Source organism: Cnephaeus nilssonii (assembly GCF_951640355.1).
Source record: "Cnephaeus nilssonii genome assembly, chromosome: 5".
Lineage (NCBI taxonomy): Eukaryota > Metazoa > Chordata > Mammalia > Chiroptera > Vespertilionidae > Cnephaeus > Cnephaeus nilssonii.
The window spans coordinates 1826034-1850760 of record NC_137076.1 but is presented as its reverse complement, the minus strand read 5'-3'; the positions used below and the strand labels follow the sequence as shown (position 1 = coordinate 1850760).

At 56.3% G+C, this 24727-nt stretch overlaps 1 protein-coding gene across 1 annotated transcript in view; it reads right to left on the bottom strand.

The window, feature by feature from the left end:
- ALPK1 (alpha kinase 1) overlaps positions 1-24727 on the bottom strand; it is a 66529-nt gene that overhangs the window by 33225 nt on the left and 8577 nt on the right. The window contains exon 2 of the mRNA XM_079770830.1: positions 1041-1212. Within this exon, the coding sequence (XP_079626956.1) occupies positions 1041-1164 (124 nt within the window). The 5' untranslated portion in view covers positions 1165-1212. The remainder of the gene's footprint in view (positions 1-1040; positions 1213-24727) is intronic.

Below are 24727 nucleotides of genomic sequence, written 5' to 3'. Positions count from 1 at the left end.
ACAACCTATTTGAAGAAATAATGACAGAAAACTTCCCCTACCTGGTGAAAGAAATAGACTTACAAGTGCAGGAAGCGCAGAGAGTCCCAAACAAGAGGAACCCAAAGAGGCCCACACCAAGACACATCATAATTAAAGTGCCAAGGGCTAAAGACAAAGAGAGACTCTTAAAAGCAGCAAGAGAAAAACAGTTAGTTACCTACAAGGGAGCGCCCATACGATTGTCAGCTGATTTCTCAACAGAAACCTTGCAGGCCAGACGGGAGTGGCAAGAAATATTCAAAGTGATGAATAGCAAGAACCTACAACCAAGATTACTCTACCCAGCAAAGCTATCATTTATAATTTAAGGTCAGAAAAAGAGCTTCACAGATAAGTAAAAGCTAAAGGAGTTCATTACCACCAAACCAGGATTATATGAAATATTGAAGGATATTCTTGAGGAAGAAAAGGAGGAGGAATAAAATAGAACCAGAGGCATGGAAACATGGAACAGATTAACCAAAGAACTTGTATGTCCTATATTACCTATGGACACAGACAATAGGGTGGTGAAGACCTGGGATGTGGCACGAACCAGGTGGAGGGAGGCAATGGGGGGAAATGGGGGACATCTGTAAAACTATGAACAATAAAAATTTTCAAAAAAAGAAAGAAATGTATTGATGATCCAGACAAGAGAGATTGGCCTGATGCGGTGACATGTTTATGGAAAGCAGAGACATCTATGGAAACGGATGAGGCACAAAAGCCCCCTTTGAGAGAAAGTACGTGCTGCCATTGAGAAGTTGCCTCCGTTTCTTCATCATTGAAACGTGCGGGCACCAGCCCACTCGGAGCCTTTGTTCCCCTTGAACCTCACTGTGTCTGGTGGCCTCCTGTTTACTGAAGCCTAAAACGAGAACTGACAGTGATTCACTACGACAGAGTGGCCTTCCTCCTGCCCTCGCGTCCCCCTCCCCCATTCCCGCCCCAGATCCCCGGTCCCTGGGTCATCTGCCTGCCTGGGGAGAGATGAGGGCGGGGGAGGGGGGCCTCACCTCCGTGCGGCTGGTCCTCATCCCTGCGCTGGTCCCGCGCAGGTGCGCCAGGAGCCTCTGCCAGCTGCTGCAGCAGGTGCAGGCACTCCTGCAGTTGTGCGGCCACCGCGCCCGGTCTGTCCATGCCCCTCCCTCACGCGGGTGCTCGTCCCTGGTCCACAGGCTCAGCCACCTAGGAGAAGACATCCATTCTCAGTAAATGAGGCCCTTTGAGGTGATTCGCTGAGCATCCATGACCTGTAAGACTCTGAGCATCCATGACCTGTAAGACTCGAGGAGACCAGGAAGATGCAGACATCTTTCCTGGAGGTTCTATAGGGTCTGTGCGAATTCCCTCCAGGGCCCGGTCCAGGCGGCAGCCCCTCTGAGCAGGTCCCGGGGACACCACCGCCTGCCCCCGTGGAGTCCCCAGGAAGTTTCTGGCTGACGCGCCTGCTACACAGACACAAGCCCATGGGAACCCACTGCTGATTCCCCACGTGTGTCCTTCGTGGCATTTGGAGTAAGATAGGCAATGATAGCCCTGGCCGGTGTTGCTCAGTGGATAGAGCGACAGCCCTGTGAATGAAAGGGTCCCAGGTTCGATTCCGGTCAAGGGCATGGACCTCAGTTGCAGGCTCCTCCCTGGGGCACGTGCAGGAGGCAACCAATCGATGTGTTTCTCTCACATCGATGTTTCTGTCTGTCTTTCCACTCTCTCTAAAAATCAATGGAAAAATATCCTCGGGTGAGGATTTAAAATAATAACAATAATACATTAAGATAGTCAATGACAGATGTGGAATATAAAGTTCTCCCCAGCTGGGCACACTCCCAAATAAGAGGGAGATGATAGCTCAGAAAACCAGCTTCCTAGCTCTGTCATATGATGAACAGGTCTCCCTCACTGAAATTTAACAGACGTGTGGCTGACATGCCTCTTCTGTCAACATGACTACATTGTCATGAGCTACTGTAGTCATGGTCATTCAAGAACAAATAATGTACTGACAGTACAAAAAGGCCTGACTAATAAATATCAACCAGTTATCTGATTAACAAGCCTTTTTGTCTGTCTTCCCTTTGTTGAAGAATCTACACTAATAAAAGAGAGACATGCAAATTGACCTCTGCACACCCACAAGCCACACCCACCAGCCAATCAGGAGCAAATATGCAAATTAACCCAACCAAGATGGCAGTGGCCACAGAGCTGGAGGGAGCAGGAGGCTTGGGTTGCCCCGGCATTGGAGGAAGCCAAGCTTCCCGCCCGCCCTGGCCAGCCCTGGCCTCCACTCAAGGCTACAAAGTTTCAATTATAGAAGATAAATAAATCCCAGATACTTGCTTCCAGCCAGGACTAGCCTCCTCTCAAGGAGGCGCTGAAAAAAAAAAAAAAAAAAGAAAAGAAACAGGGGCTGGGAACTTGGGTTGCTGGGGGCTGATCAGGCCAGGATGGGACGGCAGTTGTGGGTGATCAGGCTGTTGGGGGGTGGGGCTGTTGGGGGTAAGCAGACCAGCAGGGGGGTCAGTTGGGGGTGAGCAGGCTGTCAGTGGGAGTCCATTGGAGGTAATAAGGACAGCTGGGGGTGCAGTTTGGGGTGAGCAGGCCAGCAGGGGGGCAGTTGGGGGTGAGCAGGCCAGTGAGGAGGGAAGTTGGGGGCAAGCAGGCCAGTGGGGAGGGGAGGTGGGGGCGAGCAGGCCAGCAGGGGGGGGCAGTTGGGGTGAGCAGGCTGGCATGGGGGGCAGTTGGGGGCGAGCAGGCTGGTGGGGGGGCAGTTGGGGGCGAGCAGGCCAGCAGGCAGAGTGGTTAGGGGCAATCAGGCAGGCAGGCAGGCAGGTGAGTGGCTGGAGCCAGCAGTCCCAGATTGTGAGAGGGATGTCCGACTGCCAGCTTAGGCCCGATCCCTGTAAACCAACAATAGGACATCCTTCAAGGGGTCCCAGATTGGAGAGGGTGCAGGCCAGGCTGAGGACCCCCCCCCCCACCGTGCATGAATTTTGTGCACCTGGCCACTAGTGTGTATTATAAACAACACAAGTGAACTTGCTCTCTTTCTGACTTTCCAGAAGAGAGTGAGCCGCAGTCTGGTGTAGACACCTCGCAGGTAGAATCTTATCACCAGACAATGGAGTAGGAAAGGAAGAGAGGAAACCTGAGGGCCAGCCGCCTCCCAGCTCATCGTGCGTGGAGACAGCGTTGCAGGGTCACTGTGTGCTGCCAGGCAGACTGCGGTCTCACACTCAATGGCCTCATTGCAAGCAGTTGGGTGCAGCCCAGCCGGCGTGGCTCAGGGGTTGAGCATCAACCTATGAACCAGGAGGTCATGGTTCGATTCCTGGTCAGGGCACATGCCTAGGGTGTGGGCTCAATCCCCAGTAGGGGGCGTGCAGGAGGCAGCCAATCCATGATTCTCTCTCATCAAGGATGGCTCTATCTCTTCTCCCTCTCCCTTCCTCTCTGAAATCAATGTAATATATATATTAAAAAGAAGTTGATTTTTGCCCTAGCCGGTTTCGCTCATTGGAAAGAGCATTGGCTGTGGACTAAATGGTCCCAGGTTCAAATCCAGCCAAGGGTACATGCCCAGGTTGCAGGCTCGATCCCCCCAGTAGGGGGCGTGCAGGAGGCAGCCAATCAATGATTCTCTGTCATCATTGATGTTTCTATCTCTCTATCTCTCTCCCTTCCTCTCTGAAATCAATAAACATATTTTTAAAAAAGAAGTTGGTTTTAGCCCTCGCAGGTTTGGTTCAGTAGATAGAGCACCGACCTGCAGACTGTAGGGTCTCAGGTTCGACTCCGGCCAAGGGCATCTACTTCGGTTGCAGACTTGATCCACTGGGGCTTGTGCAGGAGACAACCAATTGATGATGCTTCTCTCTCTGTCTCTCTCCCTCTCCTCCACTCTCTCTAAAAATCAATGGAAAAAAATATCCTCAGATGAGGATTAACAACAAAAAAAACTTGATTTTAAATTTGAAATTGAAAGCAAGAATTTTTCTATCTTTTTTCTATTCTTTGAATAGAAAATGAAGGGTGAGCTGACTGTGCCATCTAAATTTTGGCTTTTTCATTCTAACCTGGATGGGAGAGGTCATTTGCTTTGAGTTTTAAAACATATGTCCAACACACACACACACACACACACACACCATACACACACACACACCATACACACACACCATACACACACGCCACACACACACACACTATATACACATGCCACACACACCACACACACACACACACCATACACACACGCCACACACACACCATACACACACGCCACACACACACACATACCAGACACACACACCACACACACACACACACACCATATACACATGCCACACACACCACACACACACACACACACCATACACACATGCCACACACACACCATACACTCCACACACACACACACACCATATACACATGCCACACACACACACCACACACACACACACCATATACACATGCCACACACACACACCACACACACACACCACACACACACCACACACACACACCACACACACACATACACCATACACACACGCCACACACACACACACACCATACACACACGCCACACACACACACACACCATACACACACGCCACACACACACACACACACCACACACACATACATGCCACACACACATACACCATACACACACGCCACACACACACACCATACACACGCGCCCCCCCGCCACACACACACACCATACACACACGCCACACACACACACACACACCATACACACACGCCACACACACACACACACACACCATACACACACGCCACACACACACACACCATACACACACACACACACACCATACACACACACCATACACACACACACACACACACACACACACACACACTGAGCCAAGGGTAGGGGCCATGGCTTGTTTGCTGGCAGGAACAGTGTGTGTGTGGAAGAACAAGCAGAGTTCTTGGCGACAACACTCTGGCTACTGGAAAGGGTGCCCACGGCAGGGAGGCCCTGAGGAAGGAGTGGCCAGAGCATTTGCTCAGGGTCAGTTTCCTCTCTCTTCTCTGTAGGGCATTGGCTGCTGGACTACATGGTTTTCCATGTTCCTTTAAGCTCAAGCGTTTTGTGGGACAAGCTGGCCGTATGCTTGCCTTTCTATGCAAAGCACCGGGTCCAGAGCGAGCCAGTCAATGGAGCAGAGCGAGCCTGAGGTGATTGGTGCTCCCCGGACCAGGGGGCCATGGCTACCCTGGGAGGTCAGTTTGGAGACTGAGGAATAAGCTGGAGGTGAGAGGTCAGGACTGAGCAGTGAGCAAGCTGCACCCTCACTTTTCTTTAATATATTTTATTGATTTTTTACAGAGAGGAAGGGAGAGGGACAGAGAGTTAGAAACATCGATGAGAGAGAAACATCGATGAGCTGCCTCCTGCACACCTCCCACTGGGGATGTGCCCGCAACCCAGGCACATGCCCTTGCCCGGAATTGAACCTGGGACCCCCAGCCCGCAGGCCAGCGCTCTATCCATTGAGCCACACCGGCGAGGGCTCGCACCCTCACTTTTCTTCAAGTCCTAAATTAGAATGAGAAGGGGGTGCTCATCCCTGGGGTCGTTCCTTAGGACTTCATCTAGAAAGAGAGGTGCAAAGAGAACATTTGAGCTCGACTGGTGTGGCTCAGTGGTTGAGCGTCAACCTATGAACCAGGAGGTCACGGTTCGATTCCCAGCCAGGGCACATGCCCCGGGGTGTGGGCTCGATCCCCAGTGTGGGGCGTACATGAGGCAGCCGATCCATGATTCTCTCTCATCATTGATGTTTCTATCTCTTTCTCCCTCTCCCTTCCTCTTTGAAATCAATAAAAATATATTTTAAAAAAAGAAATAGGAAGGATTGATGGGAAAAGTCTAGAATATGTCTAATCAGAGTCCTCAATGGGAAGAAGAAAAGGAAGCAGAATAAGTGTTTGGAGAAATAATGATTAAAAACTTTTAGACCAGAAGAAAGACAGCAATCAAAATGCCCATCACCTTAGCCAGAACAAACAAACAAGCAAACAAATAAATAAAACCCGTGCCTAGAAACATCACAGTGAAACATCAAAGACACAGAAAACACATTTAAAATAGCTGAGAGGAAAGACAGACTGCCTTTAAGGAAACAGCATGGTTTCCTGCTGGTTCCCTCAGAACAGCCATGGGAAGGAGAAGACAGATCTCTCCAACACATGGGCAAATTCTGCAAAGTAAAAATATTTTAAAACAAACCTCAACAGCTCCTTTCTAAACAAATCGCTAAAATAGTACTTTAGATAACAGGAAAGAGATCACAGATGAAGGGCCCAATATTCAAGGGGAGACAAAAACGATGCCATCGGCTAAATCTAAGCAAGTATTGCATAAAGCTGTCACAGTGTCTTGTGGGATGAACAAAAAGAAAAAGTATGCACAAACACCAACAGAATGCACGTCGGGAGGAGAGAGCGGGCAGGAAAGTGTTCTCAGATCTTTGAGTTGGTTAGGAGGAGGGGAAACATTAACTTTGAACTGCGACAAAAATTTTAAGATAATCCCTAAGAAAATTATAATAAGACATATAACTTTAAAACTAGTAGAAGAAGAAAATGAAGAAAATTCCAAGAGAAGGCAATAAAACAAATTAAGAAATAATCTCCTAAGTCACTTGCAGGCCAAAGAAGTCATCAATAGGAAATTAGAAACTATTCTAATGGAATGGTAATTGATGTGTCAGGACATGTTGAGCCCCGGCCGGTGTGTCTCAGTGGGTAGAGCTTAAGCCCGTGGACTGAAGGGTCCCGGGTTCGATTCCAGTCAAGGGCACGTACCAGGGCATGGACCTCGGTTGCAGGCTCAATCCTCGCCCTAGTCAGGGCATGTGCGGGAGGCAACCGACCAATGTGTCACTCTCACATCGATGTTTCTCTCTCTCTGTCTCTCCCCCTCTCTTCCACTCTCTCTAAAAATCAATAGGAAAAATATCTTTGGGTGAGGATTAACAAAAAACAACATAAAACGAAAAAAACATGTTGAGTTCAGTCAAGTGGGACATGAACTAGGAAAGGTCAGGTCAGAGGATTCGCAGAGGGGAGCCGGAGGGAAGGGGCGAGCATTCATTGTCCACCTGTGGGTGTCCATCATGCTCCGTGCATATGACACCTATTTCACAATTGTTTGATATCTGTTAGACTTCATTTTTAAAGATATTTTTTATTGATTTCAGAGAGGGAGAGAGAGATAGAAACATCAATGAAGAGAGAGAACCACTGATCCGCTGCCTCCTGCACGCCCTCTACTGGGAATCGAGCCCGCAGCCCCGGCACGTGCCCTGACCAGGAATCAAACCGTGACCTCCTTAAAAAGAAGTAAATGGAAACTGGGCCCGCGAGTGTGGCTGAGTTATAAACATGAACTTCTGCCTCAGGGCTGTGGCCCCTGATTCCATGGCAGGGGCCAGGCAGGGGCCTCCCGGGTCAGACGGAAATCGCCGGGGACAGACGTGAGGACGGGAAATCGGGGGTCAGACTCCGGGAGCAGGGCCTCTCCGTGCTGGGAGCCCGGGATGAGCACACGTGGTAGGAGCAGTGAGGGGGCGGTGGGGAGCCATTATTGTGACCTTCGCTTGGTTGCCAAGAAGCCCCGTTTACTTTTCAGTCCATTTGCCGGGAGCACGAGAGCGCGTGCTGTGGTTTCTCACACAGGACTTTGGGAAGGGCTGCAGGTGACCCGCAGTTCTTGCCCGGCTCTCGGGTGCCCAGCACGGAGGCCCTGCCGTGGCCTCTGTCACACCTGCGGGTGCAGGAAGGCGGGGAGGGTTCCGGGTCACGGGCGGGGCACCTGCCGCCTCGGGGAGAAGAGGAAGGAGAAGAGGCCTCCATGCCGGCGCCTCTCGCTCGGCTCCGGTTACCTCTCCATCACCGGTGACACCTGCGAACGCCAGCCTGGCCCGGCTCCCAGAGCGACACCTCGGGTCAAGGTGAGCCCGGCTGCCATCTGGCCCCGCTCGAGGCTCCGGTGCCTCTTCCGGGAGGTTGTCTGTGTCTCTGACCCCAAAGGAGAGGTGGCTGTCCCGCTCAGACAGCTGTCTGGACGTGGCCCCGAGTCCAGGGCTGCCCTCAGCCAGGGAGCAGCCGGAGCAGGAGCCGCCCTGAGGGAGGCCCGTCGGGAAGGCCTGCTGGGGCGGCGGGCGCCTGACCCAGGGAGAGGGCGGAGCCTCAGGACGAGAATCCCGGGTCTGACTGTCCTCAGACGCACTCTGCTTCCTACTAAACAGAGGCCGGTTCTGGTGGAAACACAGGGAGGGCTTTGCTGGAAGAGGAACTGTCCATCCTTAAAAGAAGGAACAGCCCTGGCTGGTGTGGCTCAGTGGACAGAGCGTCAGCGTGCAGACTGAAGGGTCCCGGGTTCGATTCCCATCAGGGCACAGGCCCGGGTGACGGGTTCGATCTGCAGTGTGGGGCGTGCAGGAGGCAGCAGATCCGATTCTCTCTCATCATCGATGTTTCTCTCTCTCCTTTCTTCCTCTTTAAAATCAATAAAAATATTTGTTAAAGTATTTTTAAAAAGAAAAAAAAGAAGGAACAGCGAGGCCTCCCTGTGAGGAAGAAGCTGGTTCACAGCGAGGAGCAGACCCGCTGCCCTGCCCGCCGTGCCGGCGCGGAGGCGCGTGGAGGCGCACAGCCCCTGCGGCGGGAGGTCGCCGGGCAGGGACCTGTCTCAGGATCCTCACGAGGCCAGCGGTGGGGGATTAAAGTTAATTTTGCAACAAAACCCTTTCCAGTCCGTCCCGCCCCCGCAGCGGCCATGGCTTGCAGAGCCTGTGGGTTTCTTGACGTGAGAGAGAGCCACCCGCCTTGGGACAGTCTGTCTTGGAGAAAGGGGTGAGGGGTTCCGGAATCACAGGAGAAGAGAAATGACGTGGAAATGAAAGTTGCTGTTTCACTGCCAGTCGTCGAAGGGACAGGCTCAGCTATGGCCCTGCCCTCAGGCCCTGGGCTGGGATTTGGGTTCTGTTCCCCACTGGCCTTGGGCCAGCCAGACCCGGTGTCCTCGGAAGGGGAGAAAGGCAGATGAATGGTTCCAACCTCAGAGTTGCTTTTTTTTTATTTTTTAAATTTTCACCGGAGGACAGAGAAATATCGATGTGAGAGAAACACTGATTGGTTGCCTCCTGTACGTGCCCTGACAGGGAGGAGCCTGCAACCAAGGTATGTGACCTTGACCGGAATTGAACACCGGACCCTTCGGTTCGCAGGCCAACGCTCTATCCACTGAGCCACACAGCCAGGGCTCACAGAGTTCTATAAGGTGAGTTAACATGTGCAAATGCAGGCGCCTACCACGCGGTAAGAGCTTCGTAGGGATCAGATATTATTGTTAATTTTTTCCAGAAAATAAAATTTCCTTTTTAAAAAGATCATCCAATTTTTTCTTTAGTTTGCTTGGGTTTGGGTGCCTTGCTGGCTTCTTTGGCATTTATGGGTTTGAGAAAGGAAACTGCTCAGCTGTGCAAAGTCTTCAGGTTCTTGCTATTGTTCCCAGCATATCGCCCTGTAATAATGGGATCACCCCCTAATCGACTCTCCAGATCCACAGCAACTAAGGAACAGAAATCCTAGCCCAGCATTGAAATCTTATGACGGGTGAAGACATTTTCAGGAAGAAAGATGTGAGTTATTTGCATGAAAATGAAACCTGAGAACCCAGCCTCCGAGGTTTAATCAGCTGTTGGCCGCAGCACAGGCCTGGGGAGCCCCGCTCCCCCCACCCCCCCAGTGGCCAGGGCAGCTCCCGGGATTGCAGCCCAGACAGAAACGCCAGCCCTTGTCCTCGTCTTTGCTCCCAGACACACACAAAGCTCATTATTTATTTTATACTTAAAGTGTCAGAGGGTTAGGGTGGGCTCTGGGCTGGGGATTGCAGACCACACTCCTGGCGGACAATAGCGTCCCCGTGTGCAGGTCCCGGCCGCTGGGCCTCCGCAGGGAGCCTCCGCAGGGAGCCTCCGCAGGGAGCCTCCGCAGGGAGCCTCCGCAGGGAGCCTCCGCAGGCCTGGGAACAAGTGGGGACTTGTGGCTCCTTGAGTGGAAGCCCCGTGATGGACGCCGGCTCAGTACCCACACATTTAGGGCCAAACATCCACACGCCAACCGCTTAACCCTAACCACCAAGCCCAGACCCACAGCCAGGCTCTGCCAACAAGGAGGATTGTGCTTCTCCCAGGTGACCTCAGGGGGAAGCTGCATAAGAAAAGGGTGCGGTTACTGTTCTGCTCCTCCCTGCTCCTCCCTGCTTCTCCCTGCTCCTCCCTCCTCCTCCTGCTCCTCCCTGCTTCTCCCTGCTCCTCCCTCCTCCTCCTGCTCCTCCCTGCTTCTCCCTGCTCCTCCCTCCTCCTCCTGTTCCTCCCTGCTTCTCCCTGCTCCTCCTTGCTCCTCCCTCCTCCTCCTCTCTGTTCCTCCCGCTCCTCTTTGTTCCTCCCTGCTTCTCCCTGCTCCTCCCTCCTCCTCCTGCTCCTCCCTCCTCCTCCTGCTCCTCTCTGTTCCTCCCTGCTTCTCCCTGCTCCTCCCTCCTCCTCCCTCCTCCTCCTGCTCCTCTCTGTTCCTCCCTGCTTCTCCCTGCTCCTCCCTCCTCCTCCTGCTCCTCTCTGTTCCTCCCTGCTCCTCCCTGCTCCTCCCTCCTCCTCCTGCTCCTCCTGCTCCTCTCGGCTCCTCTCTGCTCCTCCCTGCTCCTCCTGCTCCACTCTGCTCCTCCTGCTCCTCCCTGCTCCTCCCTCCTCCTCCTGCTCCTCTCTGTTCCTCCCTGCTTCTCCCTCCTCTTCCTGCTCCTCCCTCCTCCTCCTGCTCCTCTCTGTTCCTCCCTGCTCCTCCCTGCTCCTCCCTCCTCCTCCTGCTCCTCCTGCTCCTCTCGGCTCCTCTCTGCTCCTCCCTGCTCCTCCTGCTCCTCTCTGCTCCTCCTGCTCCTCCCTGCTCCTCCCTCCTCCTCCTGCTCCTCTCTGTTCCTCCCTGCTTCTCCCTCCTCCTCCTGCTCCTCCCTCCTCCTCCTGCTCCTCTCTGTTCCTCCCTGCTTCTCCCTGCTCCTCCCTCCTCCTCCTGCTCCTCTCTGCTCCTCCCTGCTCCTCCCTCCTCCTCCTGCTCCTCTCTGTTCCTCCCTGCTTCTCCCTCCTCCTCCTGCTCCTCCCTCCTCCTCCTGCTCCTCTCTGTTCCTCCCTGCTTCTCCCTGCTTCTCCCTGCTCCTCCCTCCTCCTCCTGCTCCTCCCTCCTCCTCCTGCTCCTCTCTGTTCCTCCCTGCTTCTCCCTGCTCCTCCCTCCTCCTCCTGCTCCTCTCTGTTCCTCCCTGCTTCTCCCTGCTCCTCCCTCCTCCTACTGCTCCTCCCTCCTCCTCCTGCTCCTCTCTGTTCCTCCCTGCTTCTCCCTGCTCCTCCCTCCTCCTCCTGCTCCTCCCTCCTCCTTCTGCTCCTCTCTGTTCCTCCCTGCTTCTCCCTGCTCCTCCCTCCTCCTCCTGCTCCTCTCTGTTCCTCCCTGCTTCTCCCTGCTCCTCCCTCCTCCTCCTGCTCCTCCCTCCTCCTCCTGCTCCTCTCTGTTCCTCCCTGCTTCTCCCTGCTCCTCCTGCTCCTCTCTGTTCCTCCCTGCTTCTCCCTGCTCCTCCCTGCTCCTCCCTCCTCCTCCTGCTCCTCTCTGTTCCTCCCTGCTTCTCCCTGCTTCTCCCTGCTCCTCCCTGCTCCTCCCTGTTCCTCCCTGCTTCTCCCTGCTCCTCCCTCCTCCTCCTGCTCCTCTCTGTTCCTCCCTGCTTCTCCCTGCTCCTCCCTGCTCCTCCCTCCTCCTGCTCCTCTCTGTTCCTCCCTGCTTCTCCCTGCTTCTCCCTGCTCCTCCCTCCTCCTCCTTGCTCCTCCCTCCTCCTCCTGCTCCTCTCTGTTCCTCCCGCTCCTCTCTGTTCCTCCCTGCTTCTCCCTGCTCCTCCCTCCTCCTCCTGCTCCTCCCTCCTCCTCCTGCTCCTCTCTGTTCCTCCCTGCTTCTCCCTGCTCCTCCCTCCTCCTCCCTCCTCCTCCTGCTCCTCTCTGTTCCTCCCTGCTTCTCCCTGCTCCTCCCTCCTCCTCCTGCTCCTCTCTGTTCCTCCCTGCTCCTCCCTGCTCCTCCCTCCTCCTCCTGCTCCTCCTGCTCCTCTCGGCTCCTCTCTGCTCCTCCCTGCTCCTCCTGCTCCTCTCTGCTCCTCCTGCTCCTCCCTGCTCCTCCCTCCTCCTCCTGCTCCTCTCTGTTCCTCCCTGCTTCTCCCTCCTCCTCCTGCTCCTCTCTGTTCCTCCCTGCTCCTCCCTGCTCCTCCCTCCTCCTCCTGCTCCTCCTGCTCCTCTCGGCTCCTCTCTGCTCCTCCCTGCTCCTCCTGCTCCTCTCTGCTCCTCCTGCTCCTCCCTGCTCCTCCCTCCTCCTCCTGCTCCTCTCTGTTCCTCCCTGCTTCTCCCTCCTCCTCCTGCTCCTCCCTCCTCCTCCTGCTCCTCTCTGTTCCTCCCTGCTTCTCCCTCCTCCTCCTGCTCCTCTCTGCTCCTCCCTGCTCCTCCCTCCTCCTCCTGCTCCTCTCTGTTCCTCCCTGCTTCTCCCTCCTCCTCCTGCTCCTCCCTCCTCCTCCTGCTCCTCTCTGTTCCTCCCTGCTTCTCCCTGCTTCTCCCTGCTCCTCCCTCCTCCTCCTGCTCCTCCCTCCTCCTCCTGCTCCTCTCTGTTCCTCCCTGCTTCTCCCTGCTCCTCCTGCTCCTCTCTGTTCCTCCCTGCTTCTCCCTGCTTCTCCCTGCTCCTCCCTCCTCCTCCTGCTCCTCCCTGTTCCTCCCTGCTTCTCCCTGCTCCTCCCTCCTCCTCCTGCTCCTCTCTGTTCCTCCCTGCTCCTCCCTCCTCCTCCTGCTCCTCCCTCCTCCTCCTGCTCCTCTCTGTTCCTCCCTGCTTCTCCCTGCTCCTCCTGCTTCTCCCTGCTTCTCCCTGCTCCTCCCTCCTCCTCCTGCTCCTCCCTCCTCCTCCTGCTCCTCTCTGTTCCTCCCTGCTTCTCCCTGCTCCTCCCTCCTCCTCCTGCTCCTCTCTGTTCCTCCCTGCTTCTCCCTGCTCCTCCCTCCTCCTCCTGCTCCTCCCTCCTCCTCCTGCTCCTCCCTGTTCCTCCCTGCTTCTCCCTGCTCCTCCCTCCTCCTCCTGCTCCTCTCTGTTCCTCCCTGCTTCTCCCTGCTCCTCCCTGCTCCTCCCTCCTCCTGCTCCTCTCTGTTCCTCCCTGCTTCTCCCTGCTTCTCCCTGCTCCTCCCTCCTCCTCCTGCTCCTCCCTCCTCCTCCTGCTCCTCTCTGTTCCTCCCTGCTTCTCCCTGCTCCTCCCTGCTCCTCCCTCCTCCTCCTGCTCCTCTCTATTCCTCCCTGCTTCTCCCTGCTCCTCCCTCCTCCTCCTGCTCCTCCCTCCTCCTCCTGCTCCTCTCTGTTCCTCCCTGCTCCTCCCTGCTCCTCCCTCCTCCTCCTGCTCCTCTCTGTTCCTCCCTGCTTCTCCCTGCTCCTCCCTCCTCCTCCTGCTCCTCCCTCCTCCTCCTGCTCCTCTCTGTTCCTCCCTGCTTCTCCCTGCTCCTCCCTCCTCCTCCTGCTCCTCTCTGTTCCTCCCTGCTTCTCCCTGCTCCTCCCTCCTCCTCCTGCTCCTCCCTCCTCCTCCTGTTCCTCTCTGTTCCTCCCTGCTCCTCCCTGCTCCTCCCTCCTCCTCCTGCTCCTCCCTCCTCCTCCTGCTCCTCTCTGTTCCTCCCTGCTTCTCCCTGCTCCTCCCTGCTCCTCCCTCCTCCTCCTGCTCCTCTGTTCCTCCCTGCTTCTCCCTGCTCCTCCCTCCTCCTCCTGCTCCTCTCTGTTCCTCCCTGCTTCTCCCTGCTCCTCCCTGCTCCTCCCTGCTCCTCCCTCCTCCTCCTGCTCCTCTCTGTTCCTCCCTGCTCCTCCCTGCTCCTCCCTCCTCTTCCTGCTCCTCCTGCTCCTTCCTGTTCCTCCCTCCTCCTCCCTGCTCCTCTCTGTTCCTCCCTGCTTCTCCCTGCTCCTCCCTGCTCCTGCCAGCTCCTCCCTCCTCCTCCCTGCATCTCCCTGCTCCTGCCAGCTCTTACCTGGCTCCTTTGGCAGCAAAGACTCTGTCAGACCCCAGGCACCCTGCTCTCCGGGACTGCAGAGCCCGGCCCGGTTTCTCGGGGCTGATGTCGAAGCGAGGAGCTGAGGAGAGGACTGTGTGCTTCTGCTGAGCTCTGTCCCTGAGGCAGGTGCTGTGGGGAATGTGCTCAGTGTTGCTCGCCTGCTGGGCAGGTAACCGTTATTTTGGCCACTGCACGCGCGGCCCGGGAGCTCCGTGAGCGGGAGGACGCTCGTGTCTCCGATCTCCAGGAGGAGGTGGGATCGGAGACTGTGTTAATTCTACTCTTTGCTTTCAGCGAATGGAGGCACATTTGCCAGCACAGAACTAACACTGACACAGAAATACTTTTTAAAGACAGTGAATTGAAATAGCAAGTGAAACACATTTGCTTTTACACCATCTATTACGGCAAACAGGAAATTGTTTTCCACGGGTTCCTGAACACTCGGCTTTAACAGCTCACGCGGGGGCTTGCGCTAGAACACACTGGGCACTGAATTCGCAGGCTCCTGAGCGGGGCTTCGCGTCTCCGGGTACCCGGCAGGCACCGTGCCTCACGCCTTCGCAGGCTACAGGGAAACAGCAGACTTTCCTCAAAGACAGCCTCTCTGGGCAAGTAAGAGGAGCAGATAAGTCAGCTTAGAAACGCCCAGCCCCGCCCCCAGTCAGACTCACTGACACCAGCTGGAGAATTCCCTCCAGGCCCAGCCCTACGGAGTGGAGGTAGGTCGGATCCTGGCCAAAGGCGGTAGAGGAATTGGATGGATTATCTTATGTTTACAGGTCACACGGAGGCAGGTGGCAGCGGGTGTGGCCCCGGGGAAGATGCACAAAGTCAGAAGTTCGGCGATTTGTCCACGTCCCCGTGGCAGCTCCGGGACCGAGGGAGGGGGAAAGGGGGGGGTCACACAGCGCCAGACCTCCTGCCCTTGGTGTTTCCTGCGAGACGACTCGGTCCTGGCGTTTGGAGAGGAAACAAACAGCCACGCTGAAGAGCAGGTGTTTTCCTTTGGTCGCTTGTGGGTTCCATGAGAGAAATGTGTTCCAGTCGCTTAAAGAAATAGGCCCACGTCCCAAATGTTAAAGAACTGAGATGAAACTGCTGTGTTTTGTGTGTGTTTTTAACCCTCACCGAGGATATCTTAACATTGATTTTAGAGAGAGAGGAAGAGAGAGGAAAGACAGAGAGAAACATCCATGTGACAGAAACACATCCATTGGATGCCTCCTGCATGTGCACCGACCAGGGTCCCGGCGGGGAGGAGCCTGCAACCGAGGTCCATGCTCTTGACCAGAATTGAACCCGGGACCCTTCGGTCCACAGGCGACTGAGCCCAACTGGCCAGGGCTCCAGGGCTCCGTAACATTTTAATTCCAGTTTATCATCACAGACACAGGGCAGGCGGAGGCGGGGGGCGGGGGGGCACTGTCCGTGGGAGCGCCGGGGGCTGGAGCCTGCGCACGGCACTCGGAGAGGCAGGCTCTGGGTTCCCCGTGGAGAGAGGAGGGCGCCAGGGTCAGACCCCACAGGGTTTCTGAAACCATTGCCTTCCAGCTACCGACACAGCCCTGAATATTTCAAAACACATCCATGTGCACACAAAGACAGGCCGAATGGGGTTCCCAGGACTCTCAGCTTCCAGCAAAGCAATTCTGTAAACACACACATACATGACCTATGTCCTCTATCACTTCACTAGTAAACCAGTTCCCGCCCAGCCTGCGCCAAAGAAAGTTAACGGAACGTTTGCATTTCCTCACGCGGACCAGAAGGAGACGGCTAATCCCGCCGGCACCCCGCTGTTTTCAGGGTGGGTGACAACCATGCCTCCGGGGCCCTGAGCGGTAACTCGGGCCAGAACCCCCACTCTGTCCTCTCCAGCGAGGGGTGTCTGCCTCCTACAGATAATTAAAAACTCAGCGACGCACTTCCCAGGATTCCTCTCCTCAAAGAAGAAACTTCAGCTGGAAGATTAGGGTTTTCTCTCTCTGAAGCTCAGTGCACCAACTGGCGTCGCTGCATTGAAATCAGGGCAGCCTGGCCGCCAGCCCCCGCGGAGGGCGGGCTCTGTGCGCGCAGCCACATGAAAGGGCCTTTTCATCCCCCGCGCAGAGTGAACTGGGGGCCCTGGCACACAGCGACCCCCGCGGTAAACGGGATTTACATCACTTTCTGACGAGAATCGAATGAGGGCCTTGGAGGCGGCAACAGATGGGCCTGAATGCGCTCCCGGGAAAGCCACGGCGACATCTGTGGCCTCCACTTCCTGGTGGTCGCGGCCGGTTGCCGGGCGGGGGCTGGGCGAGTGAGCGTGCGTGTGTGTGTGCGTGTGTATGTGCGTGTGTGCACATGGTGTGAGTGCGCGCACGTGGGTGTAGGTGTGCGTGTGTGCATGTGTGTGCGTGCGTGGGTGTGAGTGCGCACGCGTGGGTGTGGGTGTGCGTGTGTGCTGGAGCCGTGGCCGCGGGGTCGGCCCTATGGTCACCATCAGATGGAGCGTGCGGTGCCTGTGTGCAGCCAGGAGCTGAGACGATGCCGCCGGTGTGACGGGGGAGCGGCCCTGGCTGGCACCGGCTTCCAGGGCAGCCTCTTGGCGAGGGGCTCAGCCCTGTCCGAGGCGGCGGGCGCTGCTGTCGCTGGCTGACGGGGTGCGTTCACGCGTGGCCAAGACCACACAGAGACCCTTCCCAGGAACATTCTTCCTCCAAATCTGTTTATTTCCTCCTCGAAGGGGCGTCCTGTTTTCACGAGGAAGTCTCAGTCCATTTCCTGGTTGAGACCAAGTCAGAGACATGACAACGGCGACCCTGAGAGGCCACCTGACGGGGTGAGGGAGGCTCCTGGAGACGGAGGGAGGCGGGCAGGAGGAGGGCGGCGGGCCCGGCCTGGCCAGGCCAGGACCCGTCCCGTCCGTCCACACGCCCTCTCCCCTCTCCGCGAGGCACCAGGACGGGGGCGGGGGGGGCCTGGGGCGAAGGCTGGGAGGCGAGGCGAGGGGTCCAGGATGTGCTCTCTAGTCCCAGAGGGAGGAGGGAAGGCTTCCCAGGCCTGCAGCCCCGACAGCAAGAACCGCGGCTCTGGATTCAAGCGCCATGTCTGCTGGCCACGGGCTGGGAGGCGGGGGGCGGCCGTGCGCCTGTGCCCGGGGTGTGGAACAGAACAGAGCAGTGTCTACCTCGTACTCAGACCGGAATCGGGGCCCCAGGGGAAGTGCTTCTGGCATGGCTTCGAGGCCGCTCTCACCTCACTGTGCGGAGAGGGGTCCAGAGGCCCCGGGCAGAGCCCAGCCTCTCACCCAGTCTTTTAAAACGAGCAGCACTGTGCTCCATGCGTTCGTGGAAATTCAGAAAACGAACTTTTCAAAAAAACTTTTTTTTGGCTTCTAGGAACCTAAGGTTATGCTTTAGAATGACGTGCTTTCCAGCCCCGGCAGCGCTGCTCAGCGATTAGAGCGCCGGACTGGGCACCACAGGGTCTCAGGTTTGGTTCCCAGTCAAGGGCACGTGCCTGGGTTTCGGGTTTGTTCCCGCCCCCAGCTGGGGCACGTGCGGGAGGCAACCAATCGATGTCTCTCTCACATTGATGTTTCTCCCCCGCCCACTCTCTCTAAAGAAATCAATGGAAAAAAATATCCTCACTCCTTGGGTGACGATTAAAGAAGAAATCACATTCTTTTTATAATGAAACTGATTTGCTGTAATGAACTTGCTAATGATCAAAAGCAGCTGGGTATCGCTAAGTTATGCCATAGCCTTCTGAGAGGCTAATAAAATAAAACATTTAGATGAAGAAGAGATGGTCAAGCCATATAATTTTAAAAATATATTTTATTGATTTTTTTTTTACAGAGAGGAAGGGAAAGGGAGAGGGACAGAGAGCCAGAAACATCGATGAGAGAGAAACATCGATCAGCTGCCTCCTGCACCACCCCCCCCAACTGGGGATGTGCCCGCAACCAACGTACATGCCCTTGACCGGAATCGAACCCGGGACCCTTCAGTCTGCAGGCTGATGCTCTATCCAGTGAGCAACACCGGCCAGGGCTGAGCCACATTTTTAGCCTCTCTTTGTGGTGCAGAATGGGCGTGGCCGGGCTCTCGATGGAAGTTCTGGAAGACAGTGGTTGGATGCAAGCTTCTCCGCCTTTGTCCCGAAATTCGTGCAACAGCTGCTTGGATGGCAGCAGGAAGCAGCGCAGGCCTCCCGCCGAGGCCCTCCTGCCGTGGGAGCGCACCCTGCGGGTTAAGACAAGTGTCCCAATGGACGCCCATCCGCAGCCTCTGCTCTGTGTGACTTTAAAAAATATGTCCTTTTACTGACTTCAGAGAGAGAGGGAGAGGAAGAGAGAGGGAGACATCCATGATGAGAGGGAATCATGGATCGGCTGCCTCCTGCACGCCCCACGCTGGGGATGGAGCCCGCAATCCGGGCCTGTGCCCTGACCGGGAATCGAACCTGACCTCCTGGCTCAAGGTCGACGCTCAGCCCTGAGCCCCGCTGGCCGTTCTGTGACTTTCGAAGGACCCAGGTGTGCGCCTCGGTGAGTGAGCGGAGCCTGGCGCCGCGTGAGGCTGCTTCCCGGGAAGCAGGTGCACAGACAGGCCGCTCCCAGCCTCCGTCACCGGGGCCCGGACGAGGATGAAGCAAGCGCCAGCACGGCGCTCTCACCCGTGGCGGGCCCTGCCTTCCAAGGCCGCAGCGCACCGCGCCCCCGTCTCCGAGGCTGCCTTCCCGAGGCCGCAGCGCACCGCGCCCCTGTCTTGTCTCCGAGGCGAGGCTGCCTTCCTGCCGGCAGAGTCCTTTGTCTGGGCGAGGAGGAGCCGGAACAAAGGCACCTGTTGTTCCCTCCGCGCCTCAGAAGTGCCCGCAGCCGCGCCGCTCTCCGGCCCCCACCACCCGCGCCCCGTCCTCACCGGCTGTGAAAGGCGGGTGATTGAGGGGAAGACCCATAAATTTCAGAGCTCTCCAGGGACAGACATAATGAATTTGGTACAGCACATATTTCTAGATCAAAGATGCCTTTGAAGTGACAAAACCCTAATCCGCCAACGACCAGGCACTTCCCCTCGGCCCGCAAGCCCATCGGCAAATAAACGCACGTTCAGGCGACCGTCTTTATCTGGACGCGGCCACCGGGAGCCTCGCCCCGGTGACCCCGACCCCGACACGGGGACGTGTGGGGAGGCCGGGCCTGAGCAGCCAGGGCTGGCTGTGCGCAGGGCCCGAGCCGCAGCCGCAGCGCCCGCTCTGTGCGCGCTCGGGGCCTGCGGGCGCTGGGTCATGGATGTGCATTACGTCCGGAGGAGACAGGCCCTCCAGATCCCAGAGACAAGACACGCACACCCCGACCAGCAAACCCCGGGACCCGAGCGACTCGGCGAGCGCTGACGTGCTGGCCACCACGGGCAGGTCATGCTGGACACGCTGCGCAGCCGGCTGCGGGCGACGGAGGGAGATCTGACGGGGATTTCAGTGCTCGGGAGCCACGGGTGTGGATCCCAACATGCAAATCACACACCAGACAGCGAGCCCCCGCCCCGTGTCGACGCGGTTCTGAAGTTCTGAGTGTGTGAGAACAGCACCCCCATGAACTAAACACGCGCGCAGCTTTGAGAAACGGATCAGGCCTCACACTCGCCTCCTGTGAGGCGTTAAAAACAGGAGGCGGACGTTATGATGAAGGCACAGAGCTTCCCATATTGTGCAGAAAAAAGTGAAAATCGCAAATAAGCAATTTTGGGGTGAAATGGCGGAAACCCACGCTGTCACCAAAACGGCTCAGAAGGCCCGTCCTGTGCGCATTCTTTTCCACAAAGACGAGCTGCCCCGCAGCGACCGGGGCTGGAGCTGCCGGGTGTGTTTGAAGGACTGGGCTTTGGTTTTGCTGCCAACTTTGAAATGTAACGTAGTCAAAATATAAACATAAATTTAAATGAACTTTTCACAGAAGCAGATCCGGGAGGCGAGGCGGCTGCGTTTGTGCTGGTTCCTTTTCTGCTCTCCTTCCAGAGAGAAAGCCGGCCCCCGCTGGGCGAGACAAAGCGGCGGGGATTGGGGCTATTCCCAGTGTTCCTAGACGGCCCGCCTCATTAGCATACCTCCTCCCTGGAGGGAGCCGGCTCCGAGCCCAGAGCCCAGCCCCGCTAATCCCCCCCCCCCCCCCCAAGCTCTGCTCGCCCTTTGCGGGGAAGAGAGTCCCCTGGTGCCTCCTCGGCGCTTCCCGCTGCCATCGGGGCAGGACCAGGAGGCCGCGTGTCCAGGCCAGTCCCCGCGTGCAGGGAGAGCTGGCTGGTCTCCCTCTGCCTCAGTGTCCCTCCGGCTGCTCTGCCCCGCACCTGGCTCCTTTGAAGAGGGCCAGGCGCTCGCCACACGCCGGCGGCCATGGCGTCCTCGCTCGTCAAGGACAGAGGCTGGTCGCAGACTCTTCCTTCACCCGCATCTTCACGGGACAGCGTGGCACTTAGGGACCGCCATCTGGTGGCCGCGGACACACCCAACGAAGCAGCAGGTGGACGAGCCAGCATCCAATTTCAATAAAATGCAAAAAACCCAAAACAAAACCCAAAAAACAGTAAAAATTATACAGCAGCGTGGAAAACGTTTGTCATTTTTTTGTTAAAACCAAAGGCGCCCGAGTTTGCTGAAGCCACCCCCTCACATCCTGTGTCCAAAGGCAGGCTAGGCTGTGAGCACACTGATCCTAGCCGGTTTTCTTATTCCGGATCATTCATTTGTAACGAAAGGCACCGGCTTACCACGAGTTTGCAACCCCGAGGTCACTGTTTCGTAGCACTGCGGTGAGACGCTCTTCCGCTGCCATCAGGTCATGAGCATCTGACCCTCGTCACGTGTTCCCACAGGAAACTCGGAACCGGATGTTGCCGTGGGCTCCACGGTGCCTTCGCTCGGCCACCCCGCACCAGCCCCTGTAGTAACACTTCTAGACACCTCTGTGCGCCGCCACGGGGTCGCTTCAGACATTCCGAGGGCGTGCCCAGGTTAGACTCAGATGCTCCTCACTCGGCACGGCTCTCCTCACACGCCTGCGAAGGGAGCTCAGGCTCTGCAGGTGCAGGCTGGAATTCGTGGCACCTACTATGTGGCTGGGGACTAGGCTGTGAGGCAGGTGACCAGTTCTCTCTCTTGCCGGAGCCACTCGGGCACATTCGTGCCCTAAATCAGATCTGCTGTGCCCTTCCAGCCTAGCAGCGCCAACATGCGGTCGCCCAAGCGCTGGCAAGTGCCAGTGGGGGGGGGGGGGGGGCTTCTCCCAGGCCCCATCCTTTAAAAGTTATTAGAGTCCTGGCTGGTGTTGCTCAGTGGATAGAGCATTGGCCTGCAGACAAAAGGGTCCCAGGTTCGATTCTGGTCAAGGGAAGGTACCTCAGCTGCAGGCTTCTCCCCGGCCCGGGCCTTGGTCAGGGCTTGTGCAGAAGGCAACCAATTGATGTATTTCTCTCACATCGATGTTTCTCTCTGTCTTTCCCTCTCTCTCCTACTCTCTCCAAAAGATCAATGGGAAAATATCCTCAGGTCAGGATTAAAAAAAAAGTTATTAGAACATTCTTCTGTGTGAATGTCCTTCTCACACCTTCTTCCCGCACTTCTAACTTAAACAAGACAGGGGCGATGGAGAGAGTGGGACATACTTACAATTACGTATGATACTTGTACTAAGAATCTGTCTTTCTTGAAAAAAACACACCACACTGCTAAAATACTGAAGAATAAAAAAAGTCACAACATGGCTTATTAATTTAAAAGTGAAAGCCATAAATAAATAAATAAATAAATAAATAAATAAATAAATAAATGTGCAAGCCCTTCAGCTCGTACCCAAAATAAATGTATGTTACTGCTGAGCATTTATAAATATTAATAATATAGCTTGAAAATTATTTGGCCATGATACATTTAAGAAGCTCTGAACTGTTAACCAGAAGTTAGCATTTATAATCAGCCTACGTGGAAACGTCCACGGTGCTCACAAGTCATTTCCAGTTCATCCCCAAACAGAGCCCACGGCCACCTGCAAAGACCAATAAAAAGGACGTGTGAGCCTCGACTTCCTCCCAAGAAGAAACCGGCAAAAACCAAGCCTTAGGGAACAGAAGGAGCAAACGAACAAAACTTGTTTAAAATAGTGATTTATGCCCAGCAGGCCTGCCTCAGTGGCTGAGCATCAACCTATGAGCCAGGAGGTCACGGTCAGATTCCCGGGGCAGGAAGCAGCCAATCAATAATTCTCTCTCATCATTGATGTTTCTATCTCTCCTCCTCCCCTCCTCTCTGAAATCAGTAAAAATATATTTTAAAAAAATAGTGATTTATAAAACAGTAGATACATCAAAATGGTGGTTATTTGAAAAGGCCAATGAGCCGGCTTTCAAGAATCTAAGGGATGACAGGAGAGAGAAGAATGTGGAAAATGGGATAAACGCCATCACCGTGAGATCTTAGGAAGATGTGAGACTATAATGAACAAGCCCACCTTACGTATCTGCTTCTAAAAAACAAGTTAAACATTTACCAGCTCTAACCCTATCCTGTTGGCATCTTTACTGCTTATTATGGGTGTTGATGACTTTGGGGAGCATGACTTACAAATAATAGGCAATCTTTTCACATTCTCAGTCTTAATTAGGCCATAGGCTTTTCTTCAGTTTTTTGTTTTGTTTTAAATATTTTTATTGATTTCAGAGAGGAAAGGAGAGGGAGAGAGAAACATCAGTGATGAGAGAGAATCATGGATCCGATGCCTCCTGCACGCACCACACTGGGGATTGAGCCCACAACCCGGGCCTGTGCCTTGACTGGGAATCGAACCCTGCCCAGGCTCATAGGTTGACACTCAGCCACGGAGCCACGCAGCCGTTTTAATAATATATCAAAACTGTTTAGAGAATAAGCTTCTCCCGCCACGGAGACCCTGTGGCCCAGAGCACTGTGTGCACAGTGGTCACGGAGACCGTGTGGCCCAGAGCGCTGTGTGCACAGTGGTCACGGAGACCCTGTGGCCCAGGGCGCTGTGTGCACAGTGGTCACGGAGACCCTGTGGCCCAGGGCGCTGTGTGCACAGTGGTCACGGAGACCGTATGGCCCAGGGCGCTGTGTGCACAGTGGTCATGGAGACCGTATGGCCCAGGGCGCTGTTTGCACAGTGGCCACGGAGACCCTGTGGCCCAGGGCGCTGTGTGCACAGTGGTCACGGAGACCGTATGGCCCAGGGCGCTGTGTGCACAGTGGTCACAGAGACCCTGTGGCCCAGAGCGCTGTGTGCACAGTGGTCACGGAGACCCTGTGGCCCAGGGCGCTCTGTGCACAGTGGTCACGGAGACCGTGTGGCCCAGGGCACTGTGTGCACAGTGGTCACGGAGACCCTGTGGCCCAGGGCGCTGTGTGCACAGTGGTCACAGTGGTCACGGAGACCGTGTGGCCCAGGGCTCTGTGTGCACAGTGGTCACAGAGACCCTGTGGCCCAGGGCGCTGTGTGCACAGTGGTCACGGAGACCCTGTGGATCAGGGCGCTGTGTGCACAGTGGTCACGGAGACCCTGTGGCCCAGGGCGCTGTGTGCACAGTGGTCACGGAGACCGTATGGCCCAGGGCGCTGTGTGCACAGTGGTCACGGAGACCGTGTGGTCCAGGGCTCTGTGTGCACAGTGGTCACAGAGACCGTGTGGCCCAGGGCGCTGTGTGCACAGTGGTCACAGAGACTGTATGGCCCAGGAGACCCTGTGGCTCAGGGCGCTGTGTGCACAGTGGTCACGGAGACCGTGTGGCCCATGGCGCTGTGTGCACAGTGGTCACGAAGACCCTGTGGCCCAGAGCGCTGTGTTCACAGTGGTCACGGAGACCCTGTGGATCAGGGCGCTGTGTGCACAGTGGTCACGGAGACCGTGTGGCCCAGGGCGCTGTGTGCACAGTGGTCACGAAGACCCTGTGGCCCAGAGCCCTGTGTGCACAGTGGTCACGGAGACCCTGTGGCCCAGGGCGCTGTGTGCACAGTAGTCACGGAGACCGTATGGCCCAGGGCGCTGTGTGCACAGTGGTAACGGAGACCATATGGCCCAGGAGACCCTGTGGCTCAGGGCGCTGTGTGCACAGTGGTCACGAAGACCCTGTGGCCCAGGGCGCTGTGTGCACCATGGTCACGGAGACCCTGTGGCCCAGGGCGCTGTGTGCACAGTGGCCACGGAGACCCTGTGGCTCAGGGTGCTGTGTGCACAGTGGTCACGGAGACCCTGTGGCCCAGGGCGCTGTGTGCACAGTGGTCACGGAGACGCTGTGGCCCAGGGCGCTGTGTGCACAGTGGTCACGGAGACCCTGTGGCCCGGGGCGCTGTGTGCACAGTGGTCACGGAGACCCTGTGGCCCAGGGCGCTGTGTGCACAGTGGTCACGGAGACCCTGTGGCCCGGGGCGCTGTGTGCACAATGGTCACGGAGACCTTGTGGCCCAGGGCGCTGTGTGCACAGTGGCCACGGAGACCCTGTGGCCCAGGGCGCTGTGTGCACCGTGGTCACGGAGACCGTATGGCCCAGGGCGCTGTGTGCACAGTGGTCACGGAGACC